We start from the raw sequence: 15,257 nt of genomic DNA on the forward strand, positions 1-15,257 counted from the left end.
CAGTCCCATGTATTATGTATATGAAATGGCCCCTTAACTTCGGAGTGAAGTAATTCTAAGACTGATATTCAAGTTCAATCCCAGAATAACGGAGTGGGGAGACTAAAAAATTTCATGAGTTTGAGAGAAAAAATTGAAATGTAGCCGAAGGTAGCATCTTGATTTCATTGCTTAGAGGCAGAAATCTGTACATGAGGACCACAGAAGCCTGTAAAAACTGGTCAAAACTGTGGTATGTGCTCTTAGCATGTCAGATATCCACAAGAACTTTCAAGCCATCATTGGAGATGTACTGATGAGTGTTATGTAGTTCCAACCCTATTTTAGTGCTGAACCTATTGAAAATAATGATTAAGCTATAATTGTTGTGCCGAAGGTGTGCATCATTAAGGTAGCATAATAAACTGACCACCATTATATATAGTATACTCAGCCCAATAAATCACTAAATCACTTATTGTGCCACTACAGTTCAGCTCAATGCCTAATTAATCAGATCAGCGACTATGTTAGATGTAGGGTCTAATCCCTCAAATTCAAGGATTCTACAGCAGCTAGGAGCTTAGCTGCACAATATTGTTTTGATTAAACATTGGGTGTATGTTTTATTGTTTTTTCAGTTCTCCGAAGCTGTCTCACACTGTCACACGCCACTTTTTGACCCTAACAGGACTTGAACCCTCGTCCTTCTACCTTAAAAGGTTCAGGAGATTCCACTAGTCTACAATCCTTGGTGGTGCTTTCAGTAGGTTTTAGCCTTGTGATGGAATGTTATTTTGTTCTCTGGGAAAGCTGCTGCAGTTTTGTTTGGGCTTCTGGAGAACTGTCATGGGCTGCTTATTTTGTAATTAGTAGCTATTAAAACCTTGAGCATTAAAACCTTAGCTATTATAAATGTTTGAACAACTCCTAAATGTTTAGGTGTGAAAATTTGCTTTAAATTGTGAAGTTGTAATTACTTAGCTATTGAAACCTTGGGCATGCCCCAAAACTGAGAATGAAGTGAGGCCACTATAACACTAGACTATCTGGTATTACAAATCTACATAAACAATCTTAAATATACCATTTTTTACTGCAATAACTAGGTTTTTTTTCCCCCCAATTTCCGGGGGAAGAAAAAAAAAAAACTATTTCCCTCAAATGCAGGGTTCTGCATTCAATTGACCTAGTTAGCCTCTTACAAGAATGCCATCTTGTGATTGCCCTCAGTTCAATAATAGGCTTAATAGCTCAAGACAAAAACATGGGAATGCACCGAACAATTTAAAGTTAAAAAAAGAAATCAAGAACAAGAAGAATCTATCCTTATAGATTTTGCATTCTATATATTGGCGATCAATCATCCGTACATCCCTCATTGTGTTTATATTGAACAGAGCCAATGTCGGATGCTGCAGTAGGATTCATGGATCAAGTAAAAACATAATAGCTGTACCATATGATAATTTAATTAAACTATGCCTTATTTAAATACATTGGCAGATTGAGAACCTCAAGGGAGACATTGTGACGACATCCCATTCGTGCACATATATATATAAATATACATCTGCATTATTCTGTCTTAACTACCATATCCATCTACATCTGTAATCAATTTATAATATGGTTCTTGATCTCTCAAGGTTCAAGGTTCATCACATTTAGACAACTTTGGAATGCACCATTTATTTCTTAATGTGACCGACTTTTATGGATTCATGGAACATTGGAAATGTAAGATGGCGGTGATGGATGTGTACGGGAGAAGATGAGCCTAACAAATCTAGTTTAGTACGAAAAAAATCCAGAAAATGAGATATATGGTACCCAAATTAATACAATTGAGACTAATAGAATAAGTTAGTGTTTTTGGATTTGTTGGTTGAAGATATGACAGATAACACATTGCAGAGAAAGCCCCACACTCCCTTCACATGCATATCATATTGACATTGGAATCAAATATTATTTTTTAGTCCCCTCATTTCTTCTTCCAAGGTGTTGGTATAAGTATACAAGTGAGGATTCATCAGAGAATTACACATTGAACCTATTTTGATATAACCATTCATACCATAAAAGTACAACTATGGCAGGTTTCTCCCCAAAGTCTATTACTCACTACCATGTCCGGTCTATTAGCTTTCCGGCTAGATCTCACCCTAGCACAATAAAAGCAGAAGAAGAGCTAAACAAGCTTAAAACTTGGGAAGCGTTTTCTTCGCCAAAGGCAGACACAATTTGCAATGGCTTGTCTGGCCTAGAAGAAGTCTTCGAATGCATAGAAGAGCTTCTTAGTTTGCCAGTAGTCCAACAAGCTCTCGCGCAACATCAACACGAAACATTGGTCAATGAGTTGCTTGAAGGGTCCATCAGATACATAGATATATGCAGCAACATAAGGGATACTGTTTTGCTAATGAAGGAAGGTGTCCGAGAGCTTCAATCTGCTCTCCGAAGAAGCAAGGCTGCCAATATGAGCATTGAAAGCAATGTCAATGCTTATGTATGCTCTAGGAAGAGGATGAGGAAGGAATTTGAAAAGTCTCTCGTGACACTGAAAAATATTGAAAACAAACTTGCAGCCTCTTCTCTCTTGGACATTGACAGCCACCTCTTGGCTGTGGTTAGAGTACTAAGAGAAGCAAGTTTGGTCACCATTTCTATCTTGCAGTCCCTTTTGTTATTCCTCTCTGTGCTGGTATTAAAGCCAAAGCCGAGTAGATGGTCATTGCTTTCAAAACTGGTGCAGAAAGGAGGAGCAGCATCTGTTGGTGAACAGAACAATATGAATGAGGTGGAGAGCGCGGACATTGCTCTACGCGTCTTATTGTTGCAGAGTTCAAGTGAAGATGGTGAGGAAGAAAGGATCCAAAGTGCACATAGGAGGTTGGAGGATTTGGATGCTGTTGTTGGACATTTTGAAAATGGATTGGAGGGCTTGTTTAGGTGCTTGATCCACACAAGAGTGTCTCTGCTAAACATACTCTCTTGTTAGGATGATCTAGACATCCATTTTTTTATCAGGAAGTCTTCATCCACAGTTCAAAAGAACTTAGTTGAGGTTTTCAATTTTTTTTTTTTTTTTTTTTTTTTTTTAAATGTACATTTATGATTCAAATTGTTTTGTAACATATAAGATTTGTAATTGAGTACAATTTTCAAAGTCAGTGAGCTCTGCCATTGTATATTATGTTCTTCTGAGTTTATTTAAGGGATTATTTGTCCATTGTGTTTGAGATCAAATCCATTTGTAAAATGAGATTTCAAAAAGGAAATAGAAAGGAAAGAATTTGAAATAAATCCCATTTCAATATTTATTATATTGGGTAGGTAAATCACACACACAACCATTTGCAGTTTTTTTGGGACTCAAATCTTCAAGCTTCCATTTGCTTAAATCACATAAAATCTGACCTTGAAATACAATCCAGTTTCGAGTTCTATCAATTCCAAACAATAAAAATTCATTTGAAAATCCAAAATCAATAAAATCCCATAATTCCAATAATATAATTTTGAAAAATACAGTTTATGGGAATAAAGTTACTAATCAGGTAAGGTTTTTTTCATTTGTGACCTCTTAGTATTGCTTTTCTCAGTCAAGCAAGGTTATGATAGTGGTTAAATTTACTTGAAAAAAAAAAAAAGGTTATGATGGTGAAAGTTCTCAGAGGCTGACTAAAATTTACATGAGTTTCTTAGACATTTTACAATACAATTTATCATTGAACCAGGAATTGAAATTCTAAACTGTAATGGGTCTGCTTAATTTGTAGGTCAGAAATAAGAAAATTGTTTTAAAAAATTCAGAAAATATTAATTTTTAGAAAACTATAAAAAATAATCATACGAAAACAAGTTCTTTTTTATTTTAATTTAATTTTCAAAAAATAATTCTCATAAATCATCAATTAAACAAAAAATTTACCATTTTATTCTTACCAAACTGCACCTAACAGATTGCATCTTGAAAGTACCAGCCATATACTATCCTCGGTCAATAAATGTTATTGTTTTTCTTAAATAATAAAAGATATATTGATAATTAATAAAAAATCCTACTACATTATCGATAGGGCATACCCAATATTTTAAAAGAAAATGATAGAGTTACCGAATGATTTTCCCGAATAAGTCCCGAATTTGACGAGTGTTTGTCCACTTCATCTACTTAAATCATTTTCAAAAAAATAATTATTTAACATGTGATAAGAATAACCAACCACATTAAATTCAATATTAATTCAAAAATTTCTTTTCGGTCCCATCATTACTCTACTTTAAATTAATTTCACGAGTCTAAGAAAATAGTGGGCTAGCATGTTTTGGGCCCAGCCCAACATCACACAAAAGACCACCAATTGTGCCACTCCCACCTTCTTCTTTCCACGTGTCAGATTATACAACGGCTCTTTTTTCTCTCCAAAACCGAAGCAGCTGTGGGGATCAAGTCGGTGCTTCATTGGGCCCACGTGAGCGAACATGCCATATACCCTTTCTTCTATTCTTTTCCATCTTTGCAGACCGTTATACTCAGCTTATTACCCTTCATTTCCGCTCTCTCTCTATACATATTTTATCTCTCTCTCTCTCAAAAGTTGGAAAGGGGAAACATGACTGTCGCAAGTGTAGCCACCAGACACTGTAAGAAGGCGATGAAGTTGGGAATCAAGATCTTCCGCAGAGGCTTCAATTCATCCAAATGGTTTGTGCTTAAATCTCTCTCCTCTTCCTCTTCCTTCTCAATTTCTCTTCTCACCCATTTACTGCAAATTTAAACCCTAAACAATTTCTCTCTCTCTTTAATTATATATGGAAACAGCAAGACAGGTGCGAAGATGGCAGTGGCGAGGATAAAGTTGCTGAGGAACAAGAGGGAGGCGGTGGTGAAGCAGATGAGGCGAGACATTGCTTTGCTTCTTCAGTCTGGTCAGGATTCCACTGCTCGCATCCGGGTATTTTTTTTTTTTTTTTTTTTTCTTACACCTACATTGATTGTTGATTTGATTTTCCTGCTTTTTCTTTAGTTGTTTGTTATGATCTCCAATGGGTATTGCCTTGTGAAATGAAAATTGAATTTCTCAGCTTGAAATTGGTTTGTGGGACTCTAAAAACAGTGATTTTGGCTACCCATCTTTTCTTACACCTACATTAATAATTGATTTGATTTTCGTGCTTTTTCTTTACTTGTTGTTATGATCTCCAATGGGTATTCCCTTATGAAATGAAAAACTCATGAAAATTGGATTTCTTTGCTTGAAATTGGGTTATGGGACTCTAAAAAATCCTGATTTTGGCTTATTGTTTAAACGACATATAATCTGATATGGGATTCGATTTCACTAAGGTTGCCACGACTAGCTCTGGGTCATTTAAGCCCGTGGTACAGGAATTTTTTATTTTTTTATATATATATTTTTTTGATACAGAAACCCTATGACATTAAATAAAATTCTGTTCTTGATGAAATAAGACTGCAGAACTGAACCTCTTAAAAAAAAAAAAAAACTGATGAAGCAATAATTAGAATGTCACTTTTTGAGTTTATTTTACACAGTATAAGATATCTTCCCGAATCACTCCTGTGTTTTTAGTTGAATGTAGATGAAACTTTTGCAATTATATCTCGTCAACTTGTCTAAATCTATATGAGGTCATTTTTAGGATTTAAAAGAATGGCCTTGATTCCATATTGATGTGATTATCATACTGATGTCTCTCTATTTACACCACCAAAATTAGTTTGCATGTTTAAAGGATTTTAAAAGAATGAGCTTGGTTTGACATAGATGTGATTATCATGCTAACTTCTCTATTTACACCACTAAAATAAGTTTACATGTTTAAAGGATTTATTTAAAAGAATTACCTTGGTTCCATGTTGGTGTGATTATCATAACCTTAAGGGACACAATAACCTTAAGCATCCCATTTACAAAAGAACAAAACATGTCTTGTCATTAAAATTAAACTCAGATTTAATCAGGAAAGAGCTCATCTGCTTTACTCAGTATCAGCATTCATCATGACTATCCGACCTTTGCTGTTGTTCATGTTTCTGAAATTGTAGAATGATAAATCCCACAGTCTTTTATTCAGACAAAGTTGTTTTGATCACTCCCCTTAAGGTAGCTTGACAATTTTCCCTGAATCGATCATTTGTGGAACAATTGGATCTGGCCAACCACACTGATAGAATATATAACCTTTTCTTCATTAAAATTTTACAGCAGTGATGGAAAGACCCCAACAAAAAGTGTTGGCACTCAGGGCGAACACTCTTCATGGTTGAGGATCACCATATGGTCATGTGACCCAATAAAGATTCGGATTCTCCCCCCTTTCGGAAGAATAGTCATGCTAGCAATCCCTTCTTATCTCATATCATGAATTTGAAGGCTAAATTTTTTGTTATCACACTCTATATGATAGAGGAAAATGATGTAAAGGAGTTTTTCATTTTGCATTTTTTTTTTCTCATGACACTTGCTTTAATAATTGTTGTTCCCCCCTTAAAATGACATAGTAGTTGCACCTTTTTGGCTCAACACAAAGCTGGACAAGTATCTTTGCATTGCTGTACTCGATGTTACTGCACACATTTTCTTTATGATCAATTATGGGGTTTGCATGCATGATTACGGCATAGTGGAAATTTTCTAGTTCTTCATGCAATTTTCGTTGCTCCTATATGCATGTGTGTCTTGAAACTGTTGCTTCTTTTGTTGGAGTTTTACCTCAAACTTGCCTACTTAATGTCATTTATAGAGTTCTTTCCAATCAGCTGCCAAAACAAAGGCTTATAAATGATTTAACTGTTCATAGGTTTTCAAATTAAAGTTTAATCTAGAAGTCAATTATCAATATAAACATTGTCCATACTTATTGAAATTTAGGCAAAATGTGGTCTTTGAACGAGTTCTTGTGATTTCTTAGGTGGAACATGTGATCAGAGAACAAAATATTATGGCTGCAAATGAGGTCATTGAGCTCTTCTGTGAACTAGTTGTGGCAAGACTTTCAATTATTTCAAAGCAAAGGTATTTAAAAACTGAGTGGTTTTACTGAATTGTATTGTGAGGCACACATCAACTCAAATTCTATCTGTAGTGATCTGGGTCCTTTCATTCTAGGGAATGCCCAGCTGATCTTAAAGAAGGGGTATCGAGTTTGATATTTGCAGCTCCTCGGTGCTCAGATATTCCAGAGCTGCAGGCAATCCGAGATATTTTTGAGAAGAAATATGGAAAAGATTTTGTATCTGCAGCTACTGATCTAAGACCCAATGCTGGTGTAAATAGAATGGTAAATGTGTTCCTAGTTCCTACCATGACTTCTATAAGGAAAGGTTCAATTTTTTTTTTTTTTTGGGTGCTTCATAGCTTTATAATTCAATTCGTTTCATCATTATAGACACCAAGTTGGATAAAGTGTTTGCCTTTTTCTTTTACAGCTCATTGAGAAGCTCTCTGTTAGAACCCCAAGTGGTGAAATAAAATTGAAGGTCATGAAGGAAATAGCCAAGGAATACCAGATTGAATGGGACACAACGGAGTCTGAGACGGAGCTTCTCAAGCCTCCAGAAGAGCGTATAGTGTGTTCCTCTTTGTGTGTGTGTGTGTGTGTTCTGTGCTTTTTGTCATTTTCTATATGGTGCAAAAATCAACTCATGTGGCCTGCTTACCAATCTGTGCTCTGCTTGATCAGGAAGGACCACGCACTTTTGTTAGTGCTTCCAGCATTCCAGTGAAATCTACACCAAGGCAGTCTATTGAGCCAAATGAGCCAATCACTAGGTAATTAGGCACTATTTGATTAGCATTAATTAGACGCTATTTTTTTTTTTAAACAAGAATTAGGCGCTATTGGGATAGCATTTTAGTAGTAATTCTACTTTCTTTTTTGCTTTAAAGAGCTGAAAGTTCTTGACTGTTACGCTAGAAGTAACAATTTCCGATGTCATTTAATTCAGGAGGTATTCAGGTAGTGAAGGAAGGGACACCACACAGTTTAAAGACACAACATCAGCAGCTGAAGCAGCTGCTCAGTCTGCAAAGGACGCTATTGCTGCTGCAGAAGCTGCTGCCTATCTGGCCAACAAAGACTCGAATCAGGTCAATCAAGCATGTTGTTTTAATAATACTAATTTGAATGGTTCATGCATTAATCATTCTGGCCATTCCACTAGAATTTTCAAGCGAAATGATCCTCCAATTGAGTCCCAATCTGCCGGTACTCAATCTAATGTGCTGGGGAGGATGTATGAGTCACGAAGCTTTACAGGCTCTCATTATTTAAGTGATGACGAGATGACAACGCAGCCTACCAATATGGACCCAAGAAAGGTTTATCGGAGACACAGCTACAATGTCCCATCTGCACATTCAGATATAAAGTTCGATGAATCAGACTGTGAAGAAGAATTTCAGATGGAAGAACCTTCTGGTGATGTTAATCCACCACCCAACCGGCTTGCACCACAAGTACCTTCGGTTCATGTTCAACAGAATTCAGTATCTCGTGTTCATCCCAAGTTGCCAGATTATGATGCACTTGCAGCTCGTTTTGAAGCCTTGAAGTATCGCAAATCACAGACCTAAAGGAATATAAGATTCGTTATTCATATATTGTTTTGCTTATACCCTTATACGTTGTATGCATTTTGTTATATCATACAGGTCCTATAATTTTGTGTACTGTCATTGACATAAATCATTTGTAATTTTGCCAGCTTTGTCTATTGTAATGCATAGTATGGAATAAATATAGAAAATCGATTGTGTTGTTACTGCAACCTAAAAAGCTACTCATCTTTCATATCTGAGCTTGTGATACTGAAATAGGGCCTTCATTACTCATTTTTCTGTGAACTTGCTATCTAACATTTACGTATTTGTCTCTGACTTTGGTAATTTTTACTTCAAGAATACTTCACTTTGTGTGTGTGTGTGTGTTTTGCAGGTAATTAAATCTGACTAGGTAATAATAAGAGGGTTACCATATGAGTGGCCTCTCTCTTTCGATCTCAATGGATGATGTTTATATTCTTGTAAAGTCTAATACTCATGTTTTGCAGTCTCTAATCTAAGCCCAAATTGGATAAGTATAAAATTTGTTTACAATTTCAGCTTGACGATGGCAATGTGGACATGATTTTGCAATTAAGATAAAGTCAAATGTACAGGGAAAATGTCTCATTCATATCGTCGATGTACCATCAGATCATGACAAAAGTAATCAATCACTGTTTGAAGTTTCTAGGAAACAAGTTCTTTCATATAGCTGGCCAAATGATTATGGTTGCTGCATTTTCGTTATCAGTTGGATTACCTAATGTGAAATGTTTGAATAACCCTCTTTAGTAAATAAACAATTCAAGGAATGAAACAGAGAAACTGTTCTGTGTTCAGATTGTTGAATTGAATTTTTTCATGTCTTGACTGATTAATTAAGTGCGTAACAAAAGAAATTATAAGAAAAACACGTGTTTGGAATCTTTGTTGATATCATTAGGGAATGACATTATAATAATGTCAGCTGATGCCACGATGATATCATCGCTCACTTACATAAAAAAAAAAAAAAAAAAGTGGGATATCTAATTATGTATTATTTTCATATTTACACAAACTAGTATTATTTTTAAAAACTTTAAAAATTAAGCTAATCGGCCGGCCACCGTTCGCGAAATTAATATAAAAATTAATGGTATTTAATCCCCAAAAAAAAAACTCCTTGTTGCTTCAAAGTAATTGGACCATATATTCTTGGGACCCAGACTATTAAAGCATTTCAAAGTAGATGATCATCAACATCACCCTTAACTCAAGGGCCCGTAGGCATTGACTCAGCATTCATTATTCAATCCGAGTACATGTCCTTTTGCTGGTCCACCCCAAAAGCAGAGTAATTTAAAAGGAGACGACCCTAAACATATACTACTGTTTACTGACTCCTATTATTCTGACTTGGTCCGCGTATCGCCCATTCTAACAAGGCACAAACGTAGTTCAATTTTTTATGGATTCAAGCACATGAGGTTAAATGAAAAAAGATAAGAATGGCAGCCAAAGTTGTCCGTCAAACCATACCTTTATTATTCTAACCACTCTACCACCAGTAGCTTACCAATGCAATCCAACTAATAACCAACTATTCCTACATTCCTATCTATCATCACACACACACACACATTGACCAAATTGATAAATTTGGAAGCTAAGGACTAACTAACTATATATATATATATATATATATCTCTTGTATGAGCTACATTGTGTGAGAAACAAAAAGGGCACCACCAAAAAGGCCTAAAGAGAGCAAGCAAGTAGCGCAAGTTTTGGGACACGACTCAAAAATGAGTGAAGAGGTGTCTGAAATAAGTTCAGCTCCCATAACGCCTAGGACGGGGACTGTGGTGCCCGTGCCATCACCACCGCCACCAGTGTCATGTTCGCCGGCTCAGTATAACTCGCCTTCGTTGTCTAGAGTGCCAATGCTTAACGCTGAGCAAGTGGAAGAACCTCTGCCACCTCCAAGCAAGTCGGCTAAGACTACTCCGAGGTTCTTGACTCCGCTGGGGAGTCCTGTAAGGAAGGCTTTGCATCTCACAAAGCTTGATCCTCAGGATGCTTGGCTGCCCATTACTGAGTCTCGAAATGGCAACGCCTACTATGCTGCCTTCCACGCCCTCTCCTCCGGGATTGGATTCCAAGCTCTTGTCCTTCCTGTGGCCTTCACCATCCTTGGCTGGTAAGACTACCAAACAACTCATTTCATTAGCTCCAGACTCATTCAAGCAAGAGAGTCAACTCTCCTAAGTTTTAGCTAATAAAAATTCACTAAGCCTAGTCTAATTCTCTTGTACTAGTGACCATAGTAACAATGCTCTAGAATTATATTCAAACACATCATAAATATGTGAACTAGTGACCATACACTTGCTTGCATAAGATTGAGTGACATTTTCATAAATATGTGAACTCAACCTTGGTGGGGTTGAATATTTTGTCAAATTTTTTGATAAGAATGCCTTTGTTTCCGTATGCATAAAATATATAGTTTCTTATCTAAAGAACAAAATTTGAAAGTTCAAATATTTTGTTTAATACACACACAGAATGAAAAACAAATGTACATATTTATTATTAACTTAACATTCGTAAGGTTTCTTGGTAAATAAAATTCCAAATTAGATTGTTTTGATGAGAAGTACTTCTATCTTGTATTTGATTTCAGGACATGGGGAATAATTTGCTTGACCCTCACATTCATATGGCAGCTCTACACCCTATGGGTGCTAGTCCAGCTCCATGAATCCACAGAAACCGGGATGCGTTACAGCAGATACCTCCAGCTCTTCTCTCTTACATTTGGTATATATATATATATATATATATATATGATACATTTGGTTGATCTTCTTCAAGTTCATACCATTTTTTCTTTTTTTTTTTCTTGGAAAAAGAAAAAAAAACTTCAAAACAATTAGACCATAGAAGTTCTTATTAGTATTATTGAATTTGATGCCTCAGGTGAAAAGGCAGGGAAGTTACTGGCCTTGTTTCCTATCATGTACCTATCCGGTGGCACTTGTGTCGCACTGATCATCATTGGTGGCTCAACCTCCAAGCTCTTCTACCAGATTTTATGTGGCACCACATGCAGCGCGAGGCCATTGACACCAGTGGAATGGTACCTCGTGTTCACATGCGTCGCTGTGGTGCTGTCTCAGCTGCCAAACTTGAACTCCATAGCCGGGGTGTCTCTGGTCGGAGCCCTCACTGCAATAGGGTACTGCACTGTCATATGGGTGGTGTCCGTCGCAGAGGGCAGACTCCCAAGGGTGTCCTATGATCCAATAGTGGTTAAAACCCAGCCTGCCAGAGTTTTTAGCATCCTTAATGCACTTGGGATCATTGTTTTCGCTTTTAGGGGTCACAATCTAATTCTTGAAATACAGGTACACAATTTTGTTACTTGATCAACTAATGCAGAAGATGATTATCACTTCTTTTATATATATATATATATATATATATATATAATAAGATATATTGAAATAAGTTTTATAATTTGAGATTGGTTTGAAATGGTGTAATTTGGTAATCTAGGAATAAGTTGCTAAACTACCAGATTCCATTCTTGACCTTAAGCATGACATATCAAGCTCTCTTTTTATTTATTTATTATTTTTTTTAGTATTCTATTAGAAAATGTTTCAAACAAGCACTTGTTCGGTTTAAGTTTTACCTTGTCAATTCTTAATTTTGAAAAATATATTTAATTGTTTTTTAAAATTTTAAAATTGGGAACCTTGACTTTTTTAACTCTAGGACTTCTCCATACGCAATAGCTTCTTGTTAGTATTATCAATTTGGAATCTCCAGAGCCTATCTTAAGGGCCTATATATATATATAGTCAACACGGAAAGGAAGGAATTTTTTTGTTTTTTTATTTTTTTTTATTGAATGGTCTTTAGTTATTTCATCTGTTAAAAAATCTGAAATTTGGGTTTTACCCAATTTTTTTTATCATTTTTTAATACTTGAATTTCAATGGTTTTTAATATAGTATATGTTATAAAAATGTTGCAGGCCACCATGCCTTCAAGTGAGAAGCATCCATCTCGAGTACCAATGTGGAGGGGAGTGAAGTTTGCATATGTAATTGTTGCAATGTGCTTGTTTCCACTTGCAATAGGTGGTTATTGGGCTTATGGTCAAATGGTATGTATCCAATATTGTGTCACTTGATAATATCGTGTCATCACTATTTTTACGAGCATTATTAAAGTGTTTTTCATTATATTGGCAGATACCAGCAAACGGTGGTATGTTTTCAGCCCTCTACGGATTCCATTCCCGTGATGTTTCACGGTCTTTGCTAGGACTCACAAGCATACTTGTCATAGTAAATGCAGTGAGCTCATTCCAAATTTATGCCATGCCAATGTTCGATTTCATGGAGGCTATGTTCGCGACGAAATTCAAGAAGCCATGCGCGTGGTGGGTGCGCTTAATTTTCGTCCGTGCTAACTTTGGGTTCGGATGCTTCTTTGTAGCAGTGGCAATCCCATTTCTGGGCAGCCTAGGTGGTCTGATCGGAGGGATTGCGTTGCCGGTAACCCTAGCTTACCCCTGTTTCATGTGGCTCAAGATCAAGAAACCAAAGGTGTATAGTGCAATGTGGTGCCTGAATTGGGGACTTGGAGTGTTGGGCATGGCTTTGAGTCTCATTTTGATTGCAGCTGGGATCTATGTTGTGGTTGACACTGGGATTACAGTGAACTTCTTCAAGCCTCATTAATAGACTAACCATTTTACAAAGAGAATTTCTATTTGGAGGAGTTCTTGTAAAATTTGGTTATTTCTGTCAAGTGTTTCTTTTTTGTTATGTTCTACATGTTTGATGTCCAATGTTGGATTTGTAATTTTAGAATGGAAAAGTAGCAAAAAATTGTATTGTATAATGTATGTATGTGGCATCTACATAGTGGCAAATTAAAGGACTGATATCAACTTTGAACAATCTCTCTTTAATTAATTTCTCATTAACATTCTCTCTCTCTTTTTTTTTTTTCAGAATTTAATACGAGTAAATGCATGTTCATTAAATATAGCATCATACCATTTTACCTAGGATATCTCTCTCTCTTTCTCTCTTTTCTTTTTCTTTTTCTTTTTTTAGAAAATTGAGATTATATTAAAGGGGAAATAGTACATAAGAGTCAAAGTTTGCCCGGTGTCACGATCCGATTCCTAACGACGCCATGAGCATAGAAGAAACGCATGCTGGTTGGCTAAGAACATTCATTGACTGGGAATGGTTCCAGGGAAGGGGCGTGCAGGACCACAAGATGGTATCTCTTCAGAGTTCAGGCAGGTCGACTCGGTTCAGTTCGAGGTGCTTGTCGCTGGTCGTGGACTTGACTATGAAGAAGGGAGTTGGCCATCCCTGCACAAACTGGTCGGGAGCTGGAGCCGTTCCCCTGACGAGGCCATGGCAGGCCGAAACCAGTCAGCATGTATCCTTGGGAGGGCAGGTCGTGGTGGCTGACCAGGGCGCTTGCGCGAGCTGAAGCAACGCCTTGGTGCCGCACGGGCCGTGCCGCTGCGCCAAATCTCTAGGCCCGTGACAAATGGTGTCAAAGCAGGACTTGGGGAAAAGCACAGAGGTGTGCCCCCTTGTCGATCCGTTGGTCTTGAGAATGAAGACGGTACACTGAAAAAACGTCGGTGGGCAATCAATGCTATTGGAGGAGAGCCTCCATCTCCCCATGTGGATGCGTCCTTTAAGCCGGAGGGCCGTGCGCATCGGATGGCCGGAGGGCCGCGCGCACCAAAGTTCTTGCAAGTTCAAGAGGCGTGTAAACCGTTGTGAAGGGCGGGTATCAAGTCAGCCGGAGGGCGCTTGTTTGCTCAGGGTGTCGCGGAGGCGGCATAACATGGGGTTGCGTCCCGAAGAAGTGGGCGTCCCTTTAGCCCGAAACCCTATCATTGGGCGAGTGCAGCCAGGGGTTGTACAAGGAAGCGATGGTGGGCAGGCAAGCATACCACTTGGAGGAGAGAGACTTTGGAATGTTGGACGCAGCGGAGTCAGCGCCGCACTGCGACGAGGGCGTCGCAGGATTTGGGTGGGGGAGAATGTCACGATCCGATTCCTAACGACGCCATGAGCATAGAAGGCACGCATGCTGGTTGGCTAAGAATATTCATTGACTGGGAATGGTTCCAGGGAAGGGGTGTGCAGGACCACAGGATGGTACCTCTTCAGAGTTCAAGCAGGTCGACTCGGTTCAGTTCGAGGTGCTTGTCGCTGGTCGTGGACTTGACTATGAAGAAGGGAGTTGGCCATCCCTGCACAAACTGGTCGGGAGCTGGAGCCGTTCCCTTGACGAGGCCATGGCAGGCCGAAACCAGTCAGCATGTATCCTTGGGAAGGCAGGTCGTGGTGGCTGACCAGGGCGCTTGCGTGAGCTGAAGCAACGCCTTGGTGCTGCACGGGCCGTGCCGTTGCGCCAAATCTCTAGGCCCGTGACACCAGGCTAACCAAAAGATATTCACAGCCCAAAAGTAACAACAGGCCCAAGAAGAAGCAACCCAACCCAGGCAAAGAAATGGAAAAACTGTTGCTAGCTCCACATTCATACCGAGATGACCATGGAAGAAATTCCTCAATCTTTTCAATCCGGTGGCTCTGGAGGAGGCCGTAAAATAGAGGGTGGTAGCTCCCATTCCACAATTAGTCTCCTAGTATGGATTGAGTC

General features: G+C 38.1%; 3 protein-coding genes across 3 annotated transcripts; all 3 read left to right on the top strand.

The window, feature by feature from the left end:
• The first annotated feature begins 2,074 nt into the window (after window positions 1-2,074).
• On the top strand, window positions 2,075-2,983 carry LOC132316301 (uncharacterized). The gene has a single exon (XM_059814805.1). The coding sequence runs from the start codon at window positions 2,075-2,077 to the stop codon at window positions 2,981-2,983; it is 909 nt and encodes a 302-aa protein (XP_059670788.1).
• Window positions 2,984-4,490: 1,507 nt separating this feature from the next.
• Window positions 4,491-8,806, top strand: LOC132266528 (uncharacterized). Its single transcript, XM_059767419.1, has 7 exons — window positions 4,491-4,693; window positions 4,811-4,943; window positions 6,925-7,028; window positions 7,122-7,293; window positions 7,442-7,582; window positions 7,696-7,784; window positions 7,961-8,806. The coding sequence occupies exons 1-7, from the start codon at window positions 4,602-4,604 to the stop codon at window positions 8,586-8,588; spliced, it is 1,359 nt and encodes a 452-aa protein (XP_059623402.1). The 5' UTR covers window positions 4,491-4,601; the 3' UTR covers window positions 8,589-8,806.
• A 1,437-nt stretch (window positions 8,807-10,243) lies between these two features.
• On the top strand, window positions 10,244-13,519 carry LOC132266529 (lysine histidine transporter-like 8). Its single transcript, XM_059767420.1, has 5 exons — window positions 10,244-10,740; window positions 11,227-11,363; window positions 11,523-11,950; window positions 12,586-12,717; window positions 12,806-13,519. Exons 1-5 carry the CDS (start codon window positions 10,346-10,348, stop codon window positions 13,295-13,297), a joined length of 1,584 nt encoding a protein of 527 aa, XP_059623403.1. The 5' UTR covers window positions 10,244-10,345; the 3' UTR covers window positions 13,298-13,519.
• Window positions 13,520-15,257: the final 1,738 nt, after the last annotated feature.

The sequence above is a fragment of the Cornus florida genome, unplaced genomic scaffold (assembly GCF_030987335.1).
Source record: "Cornus florida cultivar Cherokee Brave unplaced genomic scaffold, ASM3098733v1 CherokeeBrave_3.0.0_Hap2_Chr07, whole genome shotgun sequence".
In the NCBI taxonomy this organism is placed as follows: Eukaryota; Viridiplantae; Streptophyta; class Magnoliopsida; order Cornales; family Cornaceae; genus Cornus; species Cornus florida.